The sequence below is a fragment of the Puma concolor genome, chromosome A3 (assembly GCF_028749965.1).
Source record: "Puma concolor isolate L17-30 chromosome A3, mPumCon1.1.hap2, whole genome shotgun sequence".
Taxonomy (NCBI): Eukaryota; Metazoa; Chordata; class Mammalia; order Carnivora; family Felidae; genus Puma; species Puma concolor.
This window is the reverse complement of record NC_141669.1, coordinates 123129606-123149883: the sequence shown is the minus strand read 5'-3', so window position 1 is coordinate 123149883 and position 20278 is coordinate 123129606. Positions and strand designations below refer to the sequence as shown.

The 20278-nt window shown below is 45.9% G+C and overlaps 1 protein-coding gene across 16 annotated transcripts in view; it reads left to right on the top strand.

The window, feature by feature from the left end:
* Window positions 1-19191, top strand: part of PTPRT (protein tyrosine phosphatase receptor type T) — a 1080869-nt gene extending 1061678 nt beyond the window's left edge. For all 16 annotated transcript variants that reach the window (XM_086702238.1, XM_086702233.1, XM_086702237.1 and 13 more), the window contains 4 exons: window positions 6302-6427; window positions 7291-7454; window positions 10645-10780; window positions 11675-19191. In XM_086702238.1, coding sequence (XP_086558364.1) covers window positions 6302-6427; window positions 7291-7454; window positions 10645-10780; window positions 11675-11728 — 480 coding nt within the window. In that variant the 3' untranslated portion in view covers window positions 11729-19191. The remainder of the gene's footprint in view (window positions 1-6301; window positions 6428-7290; window positions 7455-10644; window positions 10781-11674) is intronic.
* Window positions 19192-20278: the final 1087 nt, after the last annotated feature.

Here is a 20278-nt window from a genome sequence, read left to right as displayed (position 1 = left end):
AAAAATCAATAAAATCAATAAACCTCTAGCCAGACTTATCAAGGGAAATAAAGGACCCAAATAAATAAAATCACAAATGAGAGTAGAAATAACAAACATACATACGACAGACATACACTCAGAATATTATGAAAAACTATATGCCAACAAATTGGACAACCTAGAAGAAATGAATAAATTCCTAGAAACCCAAAACTGAAAGAAGAAATAGAAAATTTGAACAGACCAGCAAAGAAATTGAATCAGTAATCAAAACATTACCAACAAACACAAGTCCAGAACCAGATGGCATTATAGGCAAATTCTACCAAATGTTTAAAGGAGAGTACTTATTCTTCTTAAACTTTTCAGAAAACTAGGAAAGAAAGAAAGGAAAGGAAAACTTCCAAATTCATTCTATCAGGCCAGCATTACCAGATAAAGACTCCACTAAAAAAGAGAACTACAGGCCAATATCCCTAATTAACATAGATGCCAAAATCCTCAACAAAATACTACTAGCAAACTGCATCTGATAATACATTAAAAAATCATGTACCACGATCAAGCGAGATTTAATCCCGGGTTGCAAACATGGTATAATATTCACAAATCAATTGATGTGATCAATAAGAGAAAGGATGTGAACCATATGACCATTTTTTTAATATGAAATTTATTGTCAAATTGATTTCCATACAACACCCAGTGCTGATCCCAACAGGTGCCCTCCTCATTGCCCATCACTGACTTTCCCCTCCCTCTCACCCCCCATCAACCCTCAGTTTATTTGAGCATTTCAATAGACACAGAAAAAGCATTTGATAAGTATAACGTCCATTCATAATTAAAACCCTCAACAAAGTAGGTTTAGAGAGAACATACCTTAACATCATAAAGGCCTTATTTGAAAAACCCATAGCTAACATCATCCTCAGTGGGAAAAACCTGAGAGCTTTTCCCCTAAGGCCAGGAACAACACAAGGAGGTCCACTCTCACCATTTTTATTCAGTGTAGGACTGTAAGTCCTGGCGACAGCAATCAGACAACAAAAGGAAATAAAAGGCATTCAGATCAGTAAGGAAGAAGGAAAACTTACACTATTTGCAGATGACATGATATGATATATAGAAAACCCAAAAGACCCCACCAAAAACTACTAGAACTGATTTAAAAATTCAGTAAAATCACAGGATACAAAATCAATGTACAGAAATCCCTTGCATTACTATACGCCAATAATGGAGCAGCAGAAAAAAATTAAGAAAACAATCCCGTTTACAATTGCACCCAAAACAATAAGATACCTAGGAATGAATCTAACCAAGGAGCTGAAAGAGCTGTACTCTGAAAACTATAAAACAGTCATGAAAGAAACTGACACAAAGAAATGGAAAAACATTCCATGCTCATGGATTGGAAAAACAATTATTGTTAAAACATCTATATTATCCAAAGCAATGTACATATTTAATGCAATCCCTATCAAAATACCAACAGCAGTTTTCACAGAACTAGAGCAAACAATCCTAAAATTTGTATGGAGCCACAAAAGACTCCACCCAAATAGCCAAAGCAGTCTTGAAAAAGCAAAGCAAAGCTGGGGACATCACAACTCTGGACTTTAAGTTATAAACAAAGCTGTAATAATCAAAACAGTATGGAACTTATATAAAAATAGATACACAGACCAATGGAATAGAATAGACTATCCAGAAATAAACCCACAACTGTATGGTCTATTGATCTTCAACAAAGCAGGAAAGAATATCCAATGGGAAAAAGTCTCTTTGGCAAATGGTGTTGGGAAAACTGGACAGCAACATGCAGAAGAATGAAACTGGACCACTTTCTTACACCATACACAGAAATAAATTCAAAATGGAGTAAATATCTAAATGTGAGGCAGGAAACCATAAAAATCTTAAGGGAGAACACAAACAACTTATTTGACATCAACTGTAACTTCTTTCTAGATGTATCTCCTGAGGCAAGGGAAACAAAAGCAAAAATTAATTATTGGGGCTACATCAAAATAAAAGGCTTCTGCACAGGGAAGGAAACAATCAACAAAACTAAAAGGCAACCAATGAGATTAGAGAAGATACATGCAAATTATATATCCAATAAAGAATTAGTATCCAAAACATGTAAAGAATTTAGAAAACCCAACCCCCTAAAAACAATAATCCAATTTAAAAATGGGCAGAAGACATGAACAGACATCTCCAAAGAAGACATCCAGATGGCCAATAGATACATGAAAAGACACTCGTTATCACTTATCATCAGAGAAATACCAACCAAACTACCATGAGCTACACCTCACACCCGTCAGAATGGAAAAAATCAAGAATTCAAGATACAACAGATGTTGCTGAGAATGTGGAGAAAGGAGAACCCTCTTGCACTGTTGGAATACATACTGGTGCAGCCACTGTGGGAAACAGTATGGATTTTCCTCAGAAACTTAAAAATAGAACTATCTTATGATCCAGCAATCGCACTACTGGGTATTTACCCAAAAACTATAAAAACACCCATTCAGAAGGATACATGCACCCCTATGTTTACAGCAGCATTATTTGCAATAGCCAATAATGTTTCCATTGATTGAAGAATGGATAAGCATGTGGTGTGTGTACACACACACACACACACACACATACACACACAATGGAATATTATTCAGCCATAAAAAAGAATGAAATCTTGCCATTTGCAACAACATGGATGGAGCTACAGAGTATTATGCTAAGTGAAATAAGTCAGAGAAAGACAATTGCCATATGACTTCACTCACATGTGGAATTTAAGAAGAAAAACACACCAGCAAAAGGAAAAAGCGAAGAAAGACAAATCAAGAAGCAGACTCTTATCTACAGAGAACAAACTGATGGTCACCAGAGGGCAGAAGGGTGAAGGGATGGTTGAAATAAGTGATGGGGATTAAGGAGTACACTCGTCATAATGAGCACTGGGTGATGGATAGAAGAGCAGAATCACTATACCGTATACCTGAAACTCACAGAACACTATGTTAACTAATGCTAATTAAAATAAAAAAAAATTTTAAATAATAAAATACTAATTGTTAGCTTAAGAAAAAAAAGAAACCATAAGCCTCCCTCCCCAAGAGTTCTGTAAATCACTGGTATTTACATGCTCATGTAATTTATGTGCTCATGCTCAGGTTCCTCAGTTCACATATGTGGCCTCTGCTCCATTTCCATGTTTCCCAGGGAGCAAAGTTCAATTCTTCACTGGTTTCTACAAGAAATCCATGTGCATTGAGCACTGTACATGTTATCAATTTACTGAATACTTAGGAGTTTGGGGGGTTACATGAAACAGTGATCCACCTTCCACCCTTTCACTGGCTCTCCTATGCTCCCAAACTTTGTCATCTCCCAGGTCCCTCTTAATAACAACCCACAGCTCTCTCTCCTTTGACATGCAGAGCAGTGTCCCCATGCCCAGGATACTGCCCACCCCACTGCTACCCCAAGCTGGCTGATCAGGAATTTTCACAAGGGCAGTCGTATGGCTATTATCCTAAGGCGAAATTTTCATAAAGGATAGTAAGTAGGGGGGGAAATAAAACCCTCAGTTTATCCCTCTTGTTTTGAATAACCACCCCCCACACACTGCCTGCTAACTATAGCTCACATTTGTTGAATATTCACTAAATATCCCGTGATAAGTAACACATTAGATTCCCAGCCACTCATAACCCAGAGAAGCTAAAAGAGTTGGCCAAGTTACTCAGCTGGAAGGCATCAGGGCTGGGATTTGAACCCAGAGCACTTCAAGTGGGAGCCCCACTACGTTTTGCTACACAGCGTACATAGACCTAAATGGCAGTACCCGTACTGAGGCACCATCCCACCACTTGGACACCAGGACAGCCTTGAGCTAAACAAAAGAGGACATTCTTGTTGGTGGAATCCTTTCTGAGCCCTAAAAGGTCACTGGGAACTGAACACTGGCTTCCTCTCTTCTTTCTCCTGCTTCCCATGGCTGGATTATGTGTGACATCCTGGGCTGTGGGGAGACCTGATGATGTTTGGCAGCTCAAACACCACATGTGCCCACACATCACCCAGCTGGATGTCACGCTGCTGTGGTCTCACGAATTAAGGACCTTAAGTGACAGGATGGCTCCGATTTAGGATTAGAAGGACCCTGCAACCTTCCCCACCCTCTGGGCATTATGGGAAAGTGACCTGGAAAATCAAATGTAGAGAGGTGTCCCAAAATATAGGAGTCTTGTTTGAGGCACAGTAGAACCTATTAGCTTGAGAAATTGGTCTGGAAATCTTATTAAAAGAGACAAATCATTCCACCTTCTCTCTGGACTGAAAATATTGGGGGTAATAGACTTTCTCTGAAGCCTGGGACCCATGTACCTCATGTCAGGATCACAGCCAACCTCTGGCAAGACTCAATTCAATGCAAGTGATAAAGGTTATTATTTTTTTTAATGGGCAGTTCTGATTAATTCTGATTTCTTTGGCCAGCCACCGACTTATCTCTACTAGTCCCTCATTACTGTGAAGGTTGCAAGCCAGAAGAGCCAGTGGCAAAGAGAAATGAAGTTCAAATTATGGATTTGTCATTATTGCACAGCTCAGCAGATAACTGTCCTGCCCCCTCCACCACCGACACACACACACACACACACACACACACACACACACACACTGAATATGCTCAATTAACCTGCAGTGGGGATGGGAAAGCAAGGCACCATTGCATTGTGAAACCTAGCCTTGCTAGTCTTGGCTATTTAAAGGAAATGATAAAAAGAGTACTTCAAACGTATAGGTTAGCTATTATTATGGTGGTTGTGTTTGCTGGATACTGATAGGTTCCAGAATAATGCAAATCACTGGAATTTAGCAGATGCTTAGTCCATGCCTGGCACTGTGCTGAGGGCTTTCGTCACATGTATCATCTCCTTTATCCTTAGAACAACAATGAAGGTCAAGAGTTGGCAAACTTTCTCTATAAAGGACAAAAAAGGAAATATTTGAGGTTTTGAAGTCTATTTTAGGTTATGCAGGGTATTCTCAACTACTCAAATCTGCCATTGTGGCTTGACAACAACCATAGACAATATGTAAATTAGTAATTATGGATGTGTTTCAATAAAACTGTATTTACAAATTCAGCCAACTGGCCAGGTTTAGCCTGTAGGCCATCATTTGAACATGTTATTCCCAATCTGGAGGTTGGGTTCTTTTCTCTCTCCTACATCCTCCTTCCTCCCTGCTCTTCCATTCTGGTTCTAGTTATGGAGGAAGAATAGAATAAAAGATGTTTTTGCACATGACTGCCCAGGGAGAGTTGGCTGTTCTCTGTCAACAAAAGGGAGAAGGATTGTTTTCATGAAAATCCTGCATCCGTGGTGGCTGTAGGGGGCCATCGGAGTCCCATGGGTCACCTATCAATCTAGCTCCTTGTCTGCAAGCTCGATGTAGGCTATGGCAGACCCCACTGGTGAAAGACTTGATCCCAACCTGCTCTCAGAAGACATGGTGGGTCTTTATGAGCCTCGGGTACATTTTCCAATACCTTGCCAATGGTCTAACACATGACCTCTTTGTCCACACTGGGGTGGTCCCCAACAAGCCTGCAGCTGCAATCTTAGCTTCCATCTGAGCCCCAACCATGGGCCTGTAGACCTGGACAGGGTCCATCTCCATGCCCCTTAGAAACTGGGGATTTGAGGAAGCTTTGTGCCTCTCTGAGCCACAATACCCGCCACCTACCTGAATATTCTTTTCCCAACTAAAGTCACGTAACAGCTCCACAGATACCAGGGAATAAATTATCTGTCTCTCCTTGATGGCACTATAAACATAGGGAACAATTTAGGATCTCAGACTAGGGTTTCTCAATCTCTGCTCTATTGATATGTGGGGCCAGATCGCACTCAGGAACAATCATGCACACCGTAGGATGGTTAGCAGCATCCTGGCCTCTATGCACTAAATGCCCATAGCAACCCCCAGGTGTGACCATCAAAAGTGTCTCCAGACACTGCCAAATGTCCCTTAGCTGACAAAACAACTTCTGGCTGAAAGCCACTGTCTAGTTAAAGGGCAATCATTGCATTGCCTTTTGCTCTCAGCTGTAGGTTCTAACTCAATTCCAGAAAAATAGGAAAGATCACAGGCAGGATCACCATTTCCCACCTAATACTCTAATACTTCTAGCCAGTGTTTCCTGCAGGCAATAAGAAAGGCTTGGTGGTAAATGAGATCAGCACCCCCCACCCCTCCTTGACCTCTCCCTCTGATCTCTCCCTTGCCCCAGCTCTGTATGCAGTACTGGCCTGAGAAGACCTCTGGATGCTATGGGCCCATCCAGGTGGAGTTCGTGTCTGCAGACATCGATGAGGACATCATCCACAGAATATTCCGCATCTGTAACATGGCTCGGGTAAGTGGATGTCCACTATCACTTCCTGTGCTGCTCCCCCACCCCAAAACAGATGAGGGCTAGTGGGAGAAGATGACACACACCAGCCAGGAGTCTGTGCTGTACTCTCCTGATAATCCCAACTTTGGGGAAGCGGTGCCTCTGCCGATTCCGGCTCCAGACCCAACCATGGCTCCAGCACTCAGACATGCATGGGGAGACACCCAGCCTGCCATCTGCCTGTTTCCGACACACTTGCTGCCATGTAGTCAAAACTTCTCAGGAATTAGTGCTTCCCCGCTGTGTCGCACTATGTTGGCATGAGTTGATGCAGCCTTTGAATGGATCCAGTAGGCTTTGGGCTAGACCTGAAGAACACCAAGATGAAAAATAATTAGTTGCTTCCATGGGGAAATTCACTGGCTAGGTAGAGAAGTATTAGGTGGGAAGGGCAGATCAGTAGTCTATGAAATGGGTAATGAAGACTTTGGTCTTTACTGGGGCCCTGGGGTGAACAGAACTGTGTCTCTTCCTCAGTTCACTGTCCAGTGGGAACATGAGATATGTTCTGGCACGTGAACCTCAGGGAGAGAGACAAATTCTGCCCAGTGGAGTGAGTCAGGGAAGGCTTTTCCTATAGAAAGGGACATTTGAATTGGGTTTTGGAAACTGAGTAGTTTTGCAGGTAGAGGGGCATGCAGGGAAGTCATGGCAGGAGAATTAGTGTGCACAAAGGTGTAAGGATGAGAATGGGGAGAGACAGACTGTGATGACATGGCATACAGCCCATTTAGTCTGTCTTCCACTGCAATGATGCAGCCCCCAGGGTAGCTGAAGGGTCTGCATCCCCAGAAGCACAGCCCTAACAGCTTCTCCGCTTTCAGCCTCAGGATGGGTACCGCATAGTCCAGCACCTCCAGTACATTGGCTGGCCTGCCTACCGCGACACGCCCCCCTCCAAGCGCTCTCTGCTCAAAGTGGTCCGCCGGCTGGAGAAGTGGCAGGAGCAGTATGACGGGAGGGAGGGCCGCACCGTGGTCCACTGCCTGTGAGTACCGTGGTGGGGCCTCTGGGGCAGCAGGGTGGTGGTGACAGGGCGTCTGTCCTTGAGGATGCCACTGCCCACAAACACCAGCCATAGGCACGCCTGGCCATACCACCTCTCAACATCTCTCAAAGGCCAAGGGGCAGGTGTTCAAGGAAATATAACCTTTCATGGACTGGGGTTGCCAGTTTGTTGTCCTGAATTAAGATTATATGACACGTCATTGATACAGAACCTGGTAAACTTTCATAGACTTAGGGAGTGGGCAGGCCAGTCCATATCACTCTTTTTAAATTTTTTTAATGTTTATTTATTATTGAGAGACAGAGACAGAGAGAGACAGAGCATGAGCATGGGAGGGACAGAGAGAGGAGGAGACACAGAATCTGAAGCAGGCTCCAGGCTCTGAGCTGTCAGCACAGAGCCCGATGTAGGGCTCCAACTCACAGACCACGAGATCATGACCTGAGTTGAAGTCGGACACTTAACCAACTGAGCCACCCAGGTGCCCATCCATATCACTCTTAATGGGGAGAGGAGCCCCAACCCCCAACAAGAGGCATGATGTGTCCTCTTAGTCACTAGAAAGCTATGACAGAGTGGGTTCCACTGACTAGATCCTCCAATTATTTCCTAAAGGAGGAAAAGAAGAAAGGGCATGTGTTGATTGAGTTTGATGCCAGATATTTTAAATGAATTTTAAAATTAAAATACCATCTACAAGGTAGATATTACCATGCTATAGTGAAAAAACTGAGGCACAGGAGGGGTGAGAGATTGGGTAGTTAAGTGAGGAGCTTTGATCTGAATCCACCGACATGCAAGTCAATATGCTGTTAACCCACACTGCCTCTGAGTAAACCAAAGGACTCATCAGCCGTGTCCTCCTTCAGGGGCATCTCTTGCTATGGGCGTACTGGGAACACAGGGACACGGGGAGCCTGAAGGGAAGGCAATGCCCCTGAGGGGTTGATCGATGGGTGTGAAGGGCCCTGGAAACACTGTTTCCCATGGCACAGTGGGCTCACAGCTGTAGTGATATGTCCATTACTGGGGTACACTGTAACCTTTACCACCTATCTCAGAATGGGCAAAGCTGGGGCACAGAGTTTCCCAAATAGACCTTGATGTCATAATGCCAGGTGGAGGTCAGGACCCTTAGGGGACTGTGGCTGACAGGCTGTCATCAAGAAAGTTAACTGAGTGAGCTTCAGTTACCTCATCTGCCCAGTGCATATGTTAAAATAGGTCATCTTAAGACCCTATCGTGCTTTGTCATTAAATATTTAGAGAACAAACACAAGTTATCTTCCAACATACAGATTCATGACATCATGGTAGCAAATATGCAAATGTTATAAAGACAGTTACTTCAGAGCCTGTGTTGGAGTCTACCCTAAGAATATAGAGTGACCTCTGAGAAGGATTCTGCAAAGATCTCGGACCCAGAGCACCTCTGTAGCTGTAACAGCCATATGTGGAACATATGACTGGCAACCATTCCCTTTGCTGCTCAGAACATGGAGGGTTGGGGGAAAGTGACTGAGAGGACTCAACTCTCTTAAAATGCGTCAGAGGAGATGGGAGTGAGCTCTTCCCTTTTTAGAGTAAATATGTCTGGAGCCCATTGAAAACACCTTACTGACCTCAGAATCGAGTTCAGTCTTTTCAAAACCAGCTATTGTTCATTGTTCCCCTCTTTCAAATAGGTGGTGTATGCACATGTCAGGAAAACCAGACACACACAAACACACACATACACACACACACGCGCGCGACTTAAGGCCACCACCTATAACAATCCTTTTTTTCTCAAAGGATGCAAATCACAAACTGGGGTTCAGGAAGATGCTGTGAGGTGTCAGTGTCACGTTGATGGGTGACATCAGCCAAACCAAGCTAGTTCTACCCACATCCCAGAAACTGGCAGCTGGTTCCCTGCCAATTCACCCCTGCCCCTTCCACATCCCTCTCACACAGTCAGGTGGCCTCACCTTTAGCACAGAGTCATTACCATCACATCAGGGTCTCACTCCATCAGACCCTTGGGTTTCTGTGCCCACTTACCTCTTTCTCTTGGACTCTGTTCTTGCTTCAGAAAGTACTGAACACTCCCTCTAGGGGAATCCCTTCCTACTCTTTACCATGTGATTTTTTTCAGCCTGCTTTTTTGCAGGAGTACCTTTTTATCCATATCGCCCCTAGCCAAGGTGACCAGCAGTTTGAACTGAAGGAAAGCATAGGCAGGTCCTCCTATCAACAGGGACCTTGGCATCCTTGGAGGCCAGAGATACCAAAGAGACATTGAAATGCAATGGCCAGTGAATGGAGGGCAACTGTCTGTACTTGAAACATCTGCTCATTGGGTGTCCTATACATAAAACATCTGGGAAATCAAGTGCCTTAGTTTCCATCCAGATGTTCTTTAGACACAGGCCATTACATGAAATCATTAGTTGCTCTTGGCAACGTGCCCAGGATTTCTGAATCAGGTAGTTTCCTAAAGGGACTTTCTGTAAATAGTTGGAGGTGCATTTTCATGAACATGAATTATGGAGCACCAGAAAGGAGGGACAGAGAGATGACCCTGCCAGGGGCCCTCTAGTTCGACTCTCCAGATCGACAGGGTCTTGCTTAAACCAGGATGTCCAGAGACCTATCATCTCAAAATAGAGCATTTCAGACCCACCCAGCCCCACCCCTAAACCTAGACTGGCTGACCTGAGGCTAACAGTGATGTCTCTGGAGTTTCTATCCTTAGTGGAGGGGAAGAACTAGGATTAAAACCACCTGGAACCTTCCCCTGTGTTCACTGGATGTGTAGGTGGAACCAGATCCTCCTTTTGAACAAGGATACAGGCACCACATGTACAGAGACACACTGTCACACTGTTTGGGTCAGTGTACCATGTATGACTTTCACATGCTCATAGAACCAAAGACACATCCAGCTAATTGAATTCTCAAAGAGCATCTAGTCCAGCCCCTCCATTATATGAACAGGGAACAGCTTGTTCAAGGTCAAAGCAGGCTCATGGCACCAGTGGGACTGACACCGCTAAGGCTTTCACCATAGCCTGACCTTGCATTTGCTGGGGCAGCCACTCCCCCACTACTGCTGATGTAGCTTTAGGATGAGCAGGTGCTGGGAGGGTGCCCAGGAATATAGCTCACCTCTTCACTCTGTGTGTAGAAATGGGGGCGGCCGCAGTGGAACCTTCTGTGCCATCTGCAGCGTGTGTGAGATGATCCAACAGCAAAACATCATTGATGTGTTCCACATTGTGAAAACACTACGTAACAACAAGTCCAACATGGTGGAGACCCTGGTGAGTGTCCCAAGAACCTTCTTCCACAGTCTGGGGGCTGGCCCTAATTCCCCTGACCTGGAGAAAATAGCATCAGATAGAAAAACACCCAACAGCAGGGCGCTTAGTGAGCCCTTACAGTCTAAACCCTTTGCACAGTTATCTGCTCTGCTCACATCCCTTCCAACCACACAAACTTCCTTCTCCTGCAGGGCAGTCCAAATATTAATCCTGACACACTAATCCTCATATCGCTAATTCAGGTTTAGGGGAAGGGATTCTGGATTAGTGGAGTCTGAATTATATTTTCAATTCAGTCCAGTCCTATTCTAATTGACCTATGTGAATTGCACAGTGTAAGCACAGGGCTCGGACACTGTGGAGAAAGCGATGGAAAGTACGTGAGCAGGCAGAGCCCAGATCCTAAGGCCTGGTGCAGTGATGGGAACAGACCATACACAGGGAACTTTGATAGAAGAGTCTTAACCTAATCAAAGCATGGTCCTACTTAGATTCTCATCCATAGACCAGCAGTGTCAGCGTCATCTAGGTGCTTGTTAGAAACACAGAATCTAAAGCCACTCCAGATTTACCCAGAGTTTGCATTTTAGAAAGATTCTTGGGTGCTTCATATGCATCTTTTAGTCTGAGAAGCACTAGTGTCCAAAACAGGGAAAAGGAAGAGAATGATCCCGTTGGGCATCTGGGAAAGCGTGGGTGTGAACAGGCCTGGGGCACAACTTGGGGGGATGTCCAGATACAGATAATTACATGGATAATTTTGAGTCAACTGTTAGTATGGATGTAGATAAAGTTTCTTCCAAAATCTGTGTCTCTAACCTAAATGCATTTCTCCTTTCCTTTTTTTTCTTTCTCTTGCCTACTCTGCTTCCTCTTTGCCTCTCCCCCTCTCAGGAACAGTATAAATTTGTATACGAGGTGGCACTGGAATATTTAAGCTCCTTTTAGCCCAATGGGATGGGGAATCTGCCGGAGCCCAGAGGCTGCTGCAGCCAAGCCCCCTTTTCTGTGAATGGCAGTGACTGGGCTCAGGGGCTAAGAGGCGGCCCCCTGCCCAACTCCAAGGAGAAGACTGGTGGTCCGTGTTCCGTGGTGGGCCTGCACCTTCTGAGGGTCTCCTGTAGCTGTGGGGGATGCTGCTCTGAAAGGCCCAGACTTCCCTTCCACACCCAACCAGCCACAGCCATGGGCCCATGCACATGCGCACCCATGGCGAGGCCCTGGATTTTTTGGTTCCCAGACCTCTTGCTTTTGTTCAAGTTTGTGAATCTCATGGCAAGCCGACTGTGTGAGCGTTGGGGAGTGACAGCCTCAGCAGCACCTCCCTGCCTCACTTTTCCTTGAGAGTAGAGGAGATATCTGTTCTACTCCTCCATGCAGTCATGGAAATGATGGGGTTCTTGGAGGGGGGGGGCCTGCTCTGCTGCCTGCTGTAGGCTCCTTCAGGGATCTCTGGCATTGGACACCTGCCGGTCTGGATCAGTGTGACCTCGGGATGCTCCTGAGACCACAGCAGAGGTCCCCATTCTCAAACATAACCTGCATGGGGCTTGGCCCGATACCATTTTGAACCCCTCCCCCAGCCTAGGCCTTGACCTGTTGTTCACTGGCCATTCCGCTGTGTCCACGCCCTTTGATAAACGTTCTCTTTGCTTTTTTTGTAATCAGTGGGAGGGAGAGTGTGGAATGTTGCTGCTCTTCCTTTTCTTTGTGAAAAGGAACCATCTCTTGGAGGGCAGGGCTGACCTTGTGTCTCTTGGGTGGTGGCTTCCTTTAGGAGAGAGAAAAGAGTTGGTTATTTTCTGAAGTGTATAGGGAAAAAACTTTATTTGGGCATGTAAAATCTTAGTCTCTTACGTCTAAATAAAAGGGGGAGAGAAGTTTGGGTGTGTAAGTATAAGACAAATCTCTTGGGCCTGTAATCTTTCCTGGCAATGTCCTTAAAAGATCCCACCCTAGGACAGCGATGCCATTGAGCAAGGGCGACAGGCTAGTCTGAAGATGGTCCCTTCAGATGGGGAAGATGATACTAGCTTTGTGCATAATCTTGGATCCCCAAATTTGAATTCCTTCCTAGAGAAACCCCTAGCTGACATCTTGAAAAAGGTCATCATGGGCCCAGTTATGCTGTAGTTTAAAATAGGCCAAGGAGATCATACCAGGGATCTAGGATCTTATTGAAAGTAAAGTATGGGTGACCCAGTGACAGGGAAGCAATATTTGCTAAGCATCTACTGTACGTCGGGCTTGGCACATTCCTTATGACATCTCACGCAGTCCTAGAACCCCCATGAGAGAACTACTAGCCTGTCATCTCTACTTTACAATTGAGGAAACTGAGGCATCTTCCTCACTGATGAAATCCTGGGTTCCAGAAAGGCAGATATTGGTGATAAGACCCATTTGTACTGTTTCCTTCATCTTTCTCAGCAAAGCACTTATTTTATGGAGGGAAAATAAGGCCAGAAACTTCTGAGCAGAGAACTCCACAATGGAGTTCTTTCTTTCTGATGCGAGTTCTTCTGGGAAGCCCAGTAGTTCAGATATATTTTAGTAAGTCATTCCCAGCTCCCCAGGAAAGCTAGTCCCATCTGATTTCTTGGCCAATGAAAACAGTTGCCTGTTTCCTCAGGCTGTGAGGTCTGTAAGCCAGGGACATGCTCTACTTTGGCCTCTACTAGGTGTTGAGGCACAGTATTTGGCAGCCTCAGGGCAGCCTGGGATCTAGGAAGCTCCACGTGGAGGCTGGTCTGGCCCCAGACAGGAGATAAGGAGCACAGAATTCAATAAGGCACAGTTTTTCTCCCCAAGAGCTCCCTGTATACTGGGGAGCTTGAACCCCAGTACAGGAGTGGTGCAGCGTATGAGCATCATATGAAACTGGGAGCAAGAGACCCTCTGCCTGCCTACGACTTCCTAGAGGAAGTAGTGCCCATTCAAGCTGGGTCTCAACAGGTAGAAAAAAGAGGAAAAGGAAATCAGTCCAAGGGATCAGGATGTATAGTGGCAAAGAGGTGTGAAAACTCCCTGGGATGGGAGGCAGGCAGGTGAGAGGTCAGCCCAGCTGGAGCAAAGTACGACAGGAGGGGCGGCAGGAGATGAGCCAGGGTCAGGGAGAAGAGTGTTCCACCAAAAGCACAGACTTACCCCTACGGGCAACAGAGAGCGAGGAGAGCATCTGAGTGATGTGCTCAGCTCAGTGTTAGAGAAGACTCCCTCTGGGGCCAGTGAGGCTGCCTCCTTTCCTTTCATCAGACACTGTGAAAACATTCCCTTAAGCGTGTGCTTTTTACTATCACATCTATTTGTCTGTCTGCTCATTATTTTGTTGCTGGAACAAAATATGCAGTGGATCATGAGACTCCACTCTTGTGAGAAACTCAGGGTCTCTGCTCTACCGTGGAGCAGGGTGACCACTGCAGGCCCATGAGGATGGGACATGAAAGGAGCCCACAGAAACTGTTCCCATTGGTGTGGGCTCTGGAGCTGTCTGGAAGTCCAGGGACACCAGACGTGATCACAGAAGGGCTGTCACTTTGGAGGTTCAAAAGGAAGCATCTCAAAGGGAAGGAAGGCAAAGGAGCCCCCCCAGTGAACTCACTCTTCTCCTTTGATGGGTCCTTTCCCCGGTGTACTTGAGCAGGTCCCCAGGCCTCAGCTCCCACTGGTCGTGCTGGCTTCCCCTGGCTCCAGTCCACTGCTCCTGCCAGCCCTCAGACAGCCTTCAAGGAGCCTGTAGCAGAGAAAATCAAATGCTCTTTGCTCAGACCCTGGCTCATCCATGCAGAATGGGGGAGGGGAGCTATCCAACACAAATCCTAGGATTTATTTTGCTCTGGAAGGGGTGACAGAGCTGGCAGATAAAAATGACACTGGCTTCTATCATTTCAAATGGTAGGAATTTAAATTTTGACTTTAGGGATAAGGGAAGTTGTAAAAATTCAGGCCATGGTGGGGTAATCGACCCAACAAGGCCCAGCGATGGTTCCCCCAGTTCAGCGCCCCCATTTCCTCAAAATGCAGCTACTCTCCAAAGAAGGCATGGCAGTGAACAGGTCTTAGGCCAGTTTACAGAGGAAGAAATTAAGGCTCATGATGGGAATATTTTCCCTAAGATTGCACATGGCATGCATGTAGCAGGGCATGATGGATGGGATGGGGGCACTGATGCCCTGGAATTTGGACTTGATCCATTCCCTGGGAAATAAGAGAAAACACCACCTTCCCCAAGGTATTTTCCCACCCCACTCCACTTAGAGGATGAGCTACCTTTTACAATTCAGAGGAAAACCGTATCAGTAGTATCAATCTCTGGGTTTCCACATCAAAGACTAGCCTCTCCTCTCTGGGGAGCCAAGGGAAGTACCCCCAAGTAGTACAGAGCCTCAGGGCCACCTCCTAGGTATGGACCTTGTTTGGAGGTGTGCAGAAGAAGCCAGGAACTCTCCCCAAGCTGCATGCATTTGTGGCCTAGATGGCTTTAGGCAGTATCTTAGCTGTGCCTCAACATTGTGTCCTTTCGCCCTTTCTGGGCCTCTAGATGACCACAGAAGGCCTCCCTTTGTGGGAACAGAGGGATCAGATTGCTTTTAGTGCTGGCCTTCTCTTTGGGTGCGGCCTGAGCAGTGGTCTGCCAACTGTGAGCCTTCACATGGAACCAGAAGACCGTATGCTGGGGACTCTTAACAAGTGAGCTCACTGAATTCTCCCAACATCCTTAAGATGTGTTTGCAACTGTCACCATCTTACAGATGAGGAAACTGAGGCTCAGAGAGGAGAAATCACTTGTCCACAGTTCCCCAGTTAGTGAACAGAGAGGATCCAGGAATTAAACTGATTCTTCTGACTTCAAAGACAATATTTTTCCTCCATTGTGTCTCAGGTTTTCCCACGGGTCTACCCATAATAGCAAAGCCTGGGGTGGAACAGATAACCCAATGGATCTTGTAAAGCCCAAATCAGACAAGCTTAAAATTCCTCCATAGTTTCTTGTTTTACTTTAACAATTCATGTGATACTTGCCTTCTACTCTAATTTGCCTGATTTAATAGGACTGTATTTTTTACATGATGTGCCCTGGTCCTTCATGTGGCTTTGGTCCCCTCAACTCCCTATGCCAGACCCTAGGGAATCATATCCCAGTCTGAGAGGCACCATGTCTGGCCATGCTGCTTCCTTCCTCCTGAGGCCAATTCCAGACTCAGGCTCAAGACCAGCTCAGCTTCCCCAGGCAGATCCTTTGGTGTGGGGGTACCGTGACCTCACTGTTCATGGGTTGATCTCAACTTGTTTCTTCCAGTTAGATGCTGGAAAGAACCCACTGGTATATCCTAGAATGATGAGGATGTGTCCATCTGGCATAGTGAAGGGTGAGCCCATAACACTGTAAAGGGAAAGGATAAGATGCACACAGGCTTTCTCAGCAGATTCCTGAAGGCTGGGACTTGGAGAAGGTGTGATGTACTCTGTCCAGGTGGAGTCACATGGTTGCTAATGTGGGCAAATCTAAGGACATGCTTCATATGAGGGGCTGGGGGTCTGGAAGGCTTCTTACTTTACTTCAATCACACATACTTGGCTCCTGCCACATGCCAGGGCCCTGGAAGGGGTGCTGCCAGAAACAACAGGTTATTATGGGACAGTTCATCCCATGGTGAGGCATTGGGGTGGCAGTGGAAAGAGCTTAGTCTTTGGTTCAAATCACATCCTGACCATTTCTTAGCTGTAGAATGTTAGGCCAACCAATTAACGGGAAAAGATGTGAAAAGAGGAGCCTCGGCCAAGGTAGAAGGCACAGATTTGGAGAGCTTTGGGCAGGAAAACAGGAAGGCAAGGCCAAGAAGTTGGGGCCCAACGGAAACACTCAAGTATGCACATGAACTACAGGGAAAAGTGGTCATTTCTGTGGCCCAGCAGGACAGGGGACAGGGAAGCCTGGCCAGGACCACTGGGAGCAAGGGTGTCACTTTAGAATAAGTTTCACTGTCTCAGAAAAAAGGCTGTAATTCTCCTTGTGACCAACCAAATCATGTCTATCCATCATCTGCTCGCTGTTGCTAAACCAGCTCCTAATCTGTGTCCTCACCAGGGTCCACATTTCCTCAGCTCTGGCATGAATCCTGCTGTGTGCATACAGGTGTCAGTCTACTTAGGCTGCTCAGACAGCAGAAGGGTGGCCCAGGGAAGGATAGCCATGCAGGCACCATCTCATCTCAGCAGGAGTAACTGTCCAACCCCGACCCAGAGACACTGAAGGAGATGATAATTCCCCTCCACCTCACTGCCTTAGAAAAGAATGAAGAAAGCCACCCTCCTTTTGCCTTCATCTGGTCACTGCTGGGCTAGACAGGCCATCAGCACCCAGCTAAGTCAGAAGGAATGCTGTGGGAAACGTGAACAAGCCCAGGAGTAAGAGGAGCAGGGTGCTAACAGATTGTTCTGGGCCAGATCTCTGGGGTAATTAGCACCCACAATGGTAGACCCTAGGCTTGGCATCCTAGCTATCTAAGTAAGAGCTTGGGGGTGGTCCATAGGGGCTCATACAAGGAATGTGAGAGGACTCCGGATGAAAGAGGCTATAGATAAGACCCCTTTGGGGCTGGATCACCATGTAATCTCCTTCTATATCCAAGAGCTGCTCTGGGTGTTGGGATTTGGACCCTGATTCTTGGTTGGCATGTTCAGAGAATGAGCGTCTGAGGGCAGTAGAGCATTAGACAGGAAGGTATTGGTGTGAAAGCCTGGAGCTCAGGGTAATTAATGTAATTCATGGTTCCTTGGTGAGTCGAATTCTTAGATTTGGGGGAGGAAAGGGAATGTGAAGTAACCTGCCAGCAGTGCAAAACTGGGTAAGCACACTTCAGTGCATTTGAGCTTGTGAATACAAATCTGTAGGCCTCCTGTGAGATGGTCTGACAAACTCACCATGCCCCCACCTCTCCCATGGAAGATTAACGATTGAAGATGTTCCTTGGGTCAAAGCACCAGGGCAGTCCAGAGGCTCTGAGAACCAAGTAGTGCCATCCCAGTTCAAATCAGACTTCCAAAGGGTCAGGCAGAATGCTAGTGCCCATATGCTCCATAGGTCTGTAGATCATTGGACAAATTCAAGCATGGTTCTCTAGTCCCAGGTCACTCCTGTGAGTGGAACTAGGACCACTAGGTAAAGCTTGATGACTGTAAGGAAGAATTTGCTATATGCCAGAGAGGATAAGCTGCCCGTATGAGCAGTGGTCCTGCAGAGCCAGACATCTCTTTAAAGGGAAGAAAGAGAATTGCTGAGATGACCTTTAACTTTCTTCCACCCTAGATGAGTGATATTTAATGCAGGTGGGACCATATTTGAACTCCTTCATTCCTGCAGAGCACAAAACCAAGGCTGGGTTTGGTTTGTGCAGGTTGAAGTTCCCTGCTCTCCTGTCCAAGTCTTCCCACCATGCAGGCGAAGATGCTGCTCTGGCCCCATAGCCAGCACTAATCCAAGCTGGTTATCACCAGAATGTCCAGAGAGAATAGCTGCTTTGCCACAGACCCAATGCCCACCAAGATCTGTGATGAGACCAACCATACTTCAGATCCACTGGCCAACAAAGCCTTCAGTGGTAGCCAGAACTAGTAAAGGTCCAAGCAGGACCCAGAGCAGGGCTTTGCTTACCACACACATGGTCTCCAGAGGTTACTTCTACCCCACTCCCCACTCAAGGCCTGTTGGAGCAGACTGCATAAAGTAAAAGCACAGTGACTCTGTTGGCACATAATTGTAATCATCCCCAAAGCATCCATTTCATTGCCAGGTGGATCCCGGGCTAGCCCAAGTTAATCCAGGCTAACCCATGTTGGCAATCATACTCAGAAGCACTTTTTCACCCTAAATCAACTAGCCAATAAAAAGCAGAGTTGGGGCTTCTACCATTGCCTTGGCTACTGGACACCATCACAGCCCTCTAAGGGTCATCATGGGGTTCCCACACGACTCGAGGGAGACTGACATTTTCTCATCCATTGGGCATATGATATTGCAGGAGACCAAAGTCTCCACACTGTTTGCAGCCTCCTCCATGAATCCCAATGGCCTGCACTTGTACAGTTTGGGTGTTTGATAGATAAAGCACGTATGAGAAGAGAAAACAAAATAAATCAACTTTTTTAAAAAGCCAGCACTGTGCTGTCAATGTTCTTTTTTTTTTCCTTTTCCTTTCCAATTCTAGCTTAAAAAACCAGAAGGTAAATAATGTCAGGTCAATGAATATCAGATATATTTTTTGACTGTACATTACAGTGAAGTGTAATCTTTTTACACCCTGCAAGTCCATCTTATTTATTCTTGTAAATGTTCCCTGACAATGTTTGTAATATGGCTGTGTTGAAATCTATACAATAAAGCTGTGATCATGAGATTCATGTTTTCCTAAGATATTCGCACTGGTTTCTTCCTAGGGTTGGGTGGGAGTGAGGGGAAGACAAGTGGAAGAAGGAAGATGAGAAAAATCTATGACCTTCTAGGTTTCTTTATGTTTGTTTAATCCTCACATCTATAATGCAGGAAGGGTGTATTATCCCCTCTTTGCAGATGAGAAAGTTGAGGTTCATAAACATTAAGGGATTTTCCATGATTCTACATTGAGCTACTGAAAGGGTAGAGTCTAAAACAGTCCCCCCCCCCCCACCCCTCCACCCAAGTGTGGTCCATAGAGACCTGGCACCAGAATTACTCAGGAAATTTGTTAACGGACAAATTTTTAAGCCCCTACAGAATCACAGTTTCAAGATCTGCATACAAACAAACTTCCTGGATATAGAAGTTAGCTACTGCCGCATAATATACCACCCCAAAACTCAGTGACTTAAACAGTAGTCCTTTCTGGTGTTCAGCTGGGGTCTGACTGATCTAGGCTGGGTCAGCTGGCCCACTCATGGGTTCTACTCCAGGCCAGGCTTGCCTGGGATGCCTTGGCTAGGGCATCTTTGCTCCCTGTAGCTGTTATCCTCCCCCCTGAGGACAGCAGGCTAGCCTAGTCATGGTCTTCTTATGGTGATAGGAGCACGACAAAAAACATCCAGTCACATCAGCTGCTTTGAAACAGGTCTGCAACATCCCATTGGGTAAGACTGGTTCCACGGCATCAAGATGCATAGAAGTCTACTTCTTGACACAGAACCTCCTTTTCAATGTTCTAATAAATGCTGACATTAGGCACTACACCAGTGATGCCAGATGCAGACTTTAACCCTCTCATCTCAGACCCATAGATCATCTACATCAGTTCACCTGAGAAACTTCTAAATATGCACAGTCTAATTCAATTGGTCCAGGATGGGTGCCCAGAATCTGCATGCTTAACAAGGTGCCCGAGGTGATTGTAATACATGCTGGAATTGTGCAAGCACTGTTCTAAATGCTGTTGCTATTACAGAGGGCCAAGTCAGACAGGGAGACAAATCAGTTCCCAAACTAGAGTATGAGGCTGCCAGTCTCTGAGTTGGATGCACAAGCTCTCT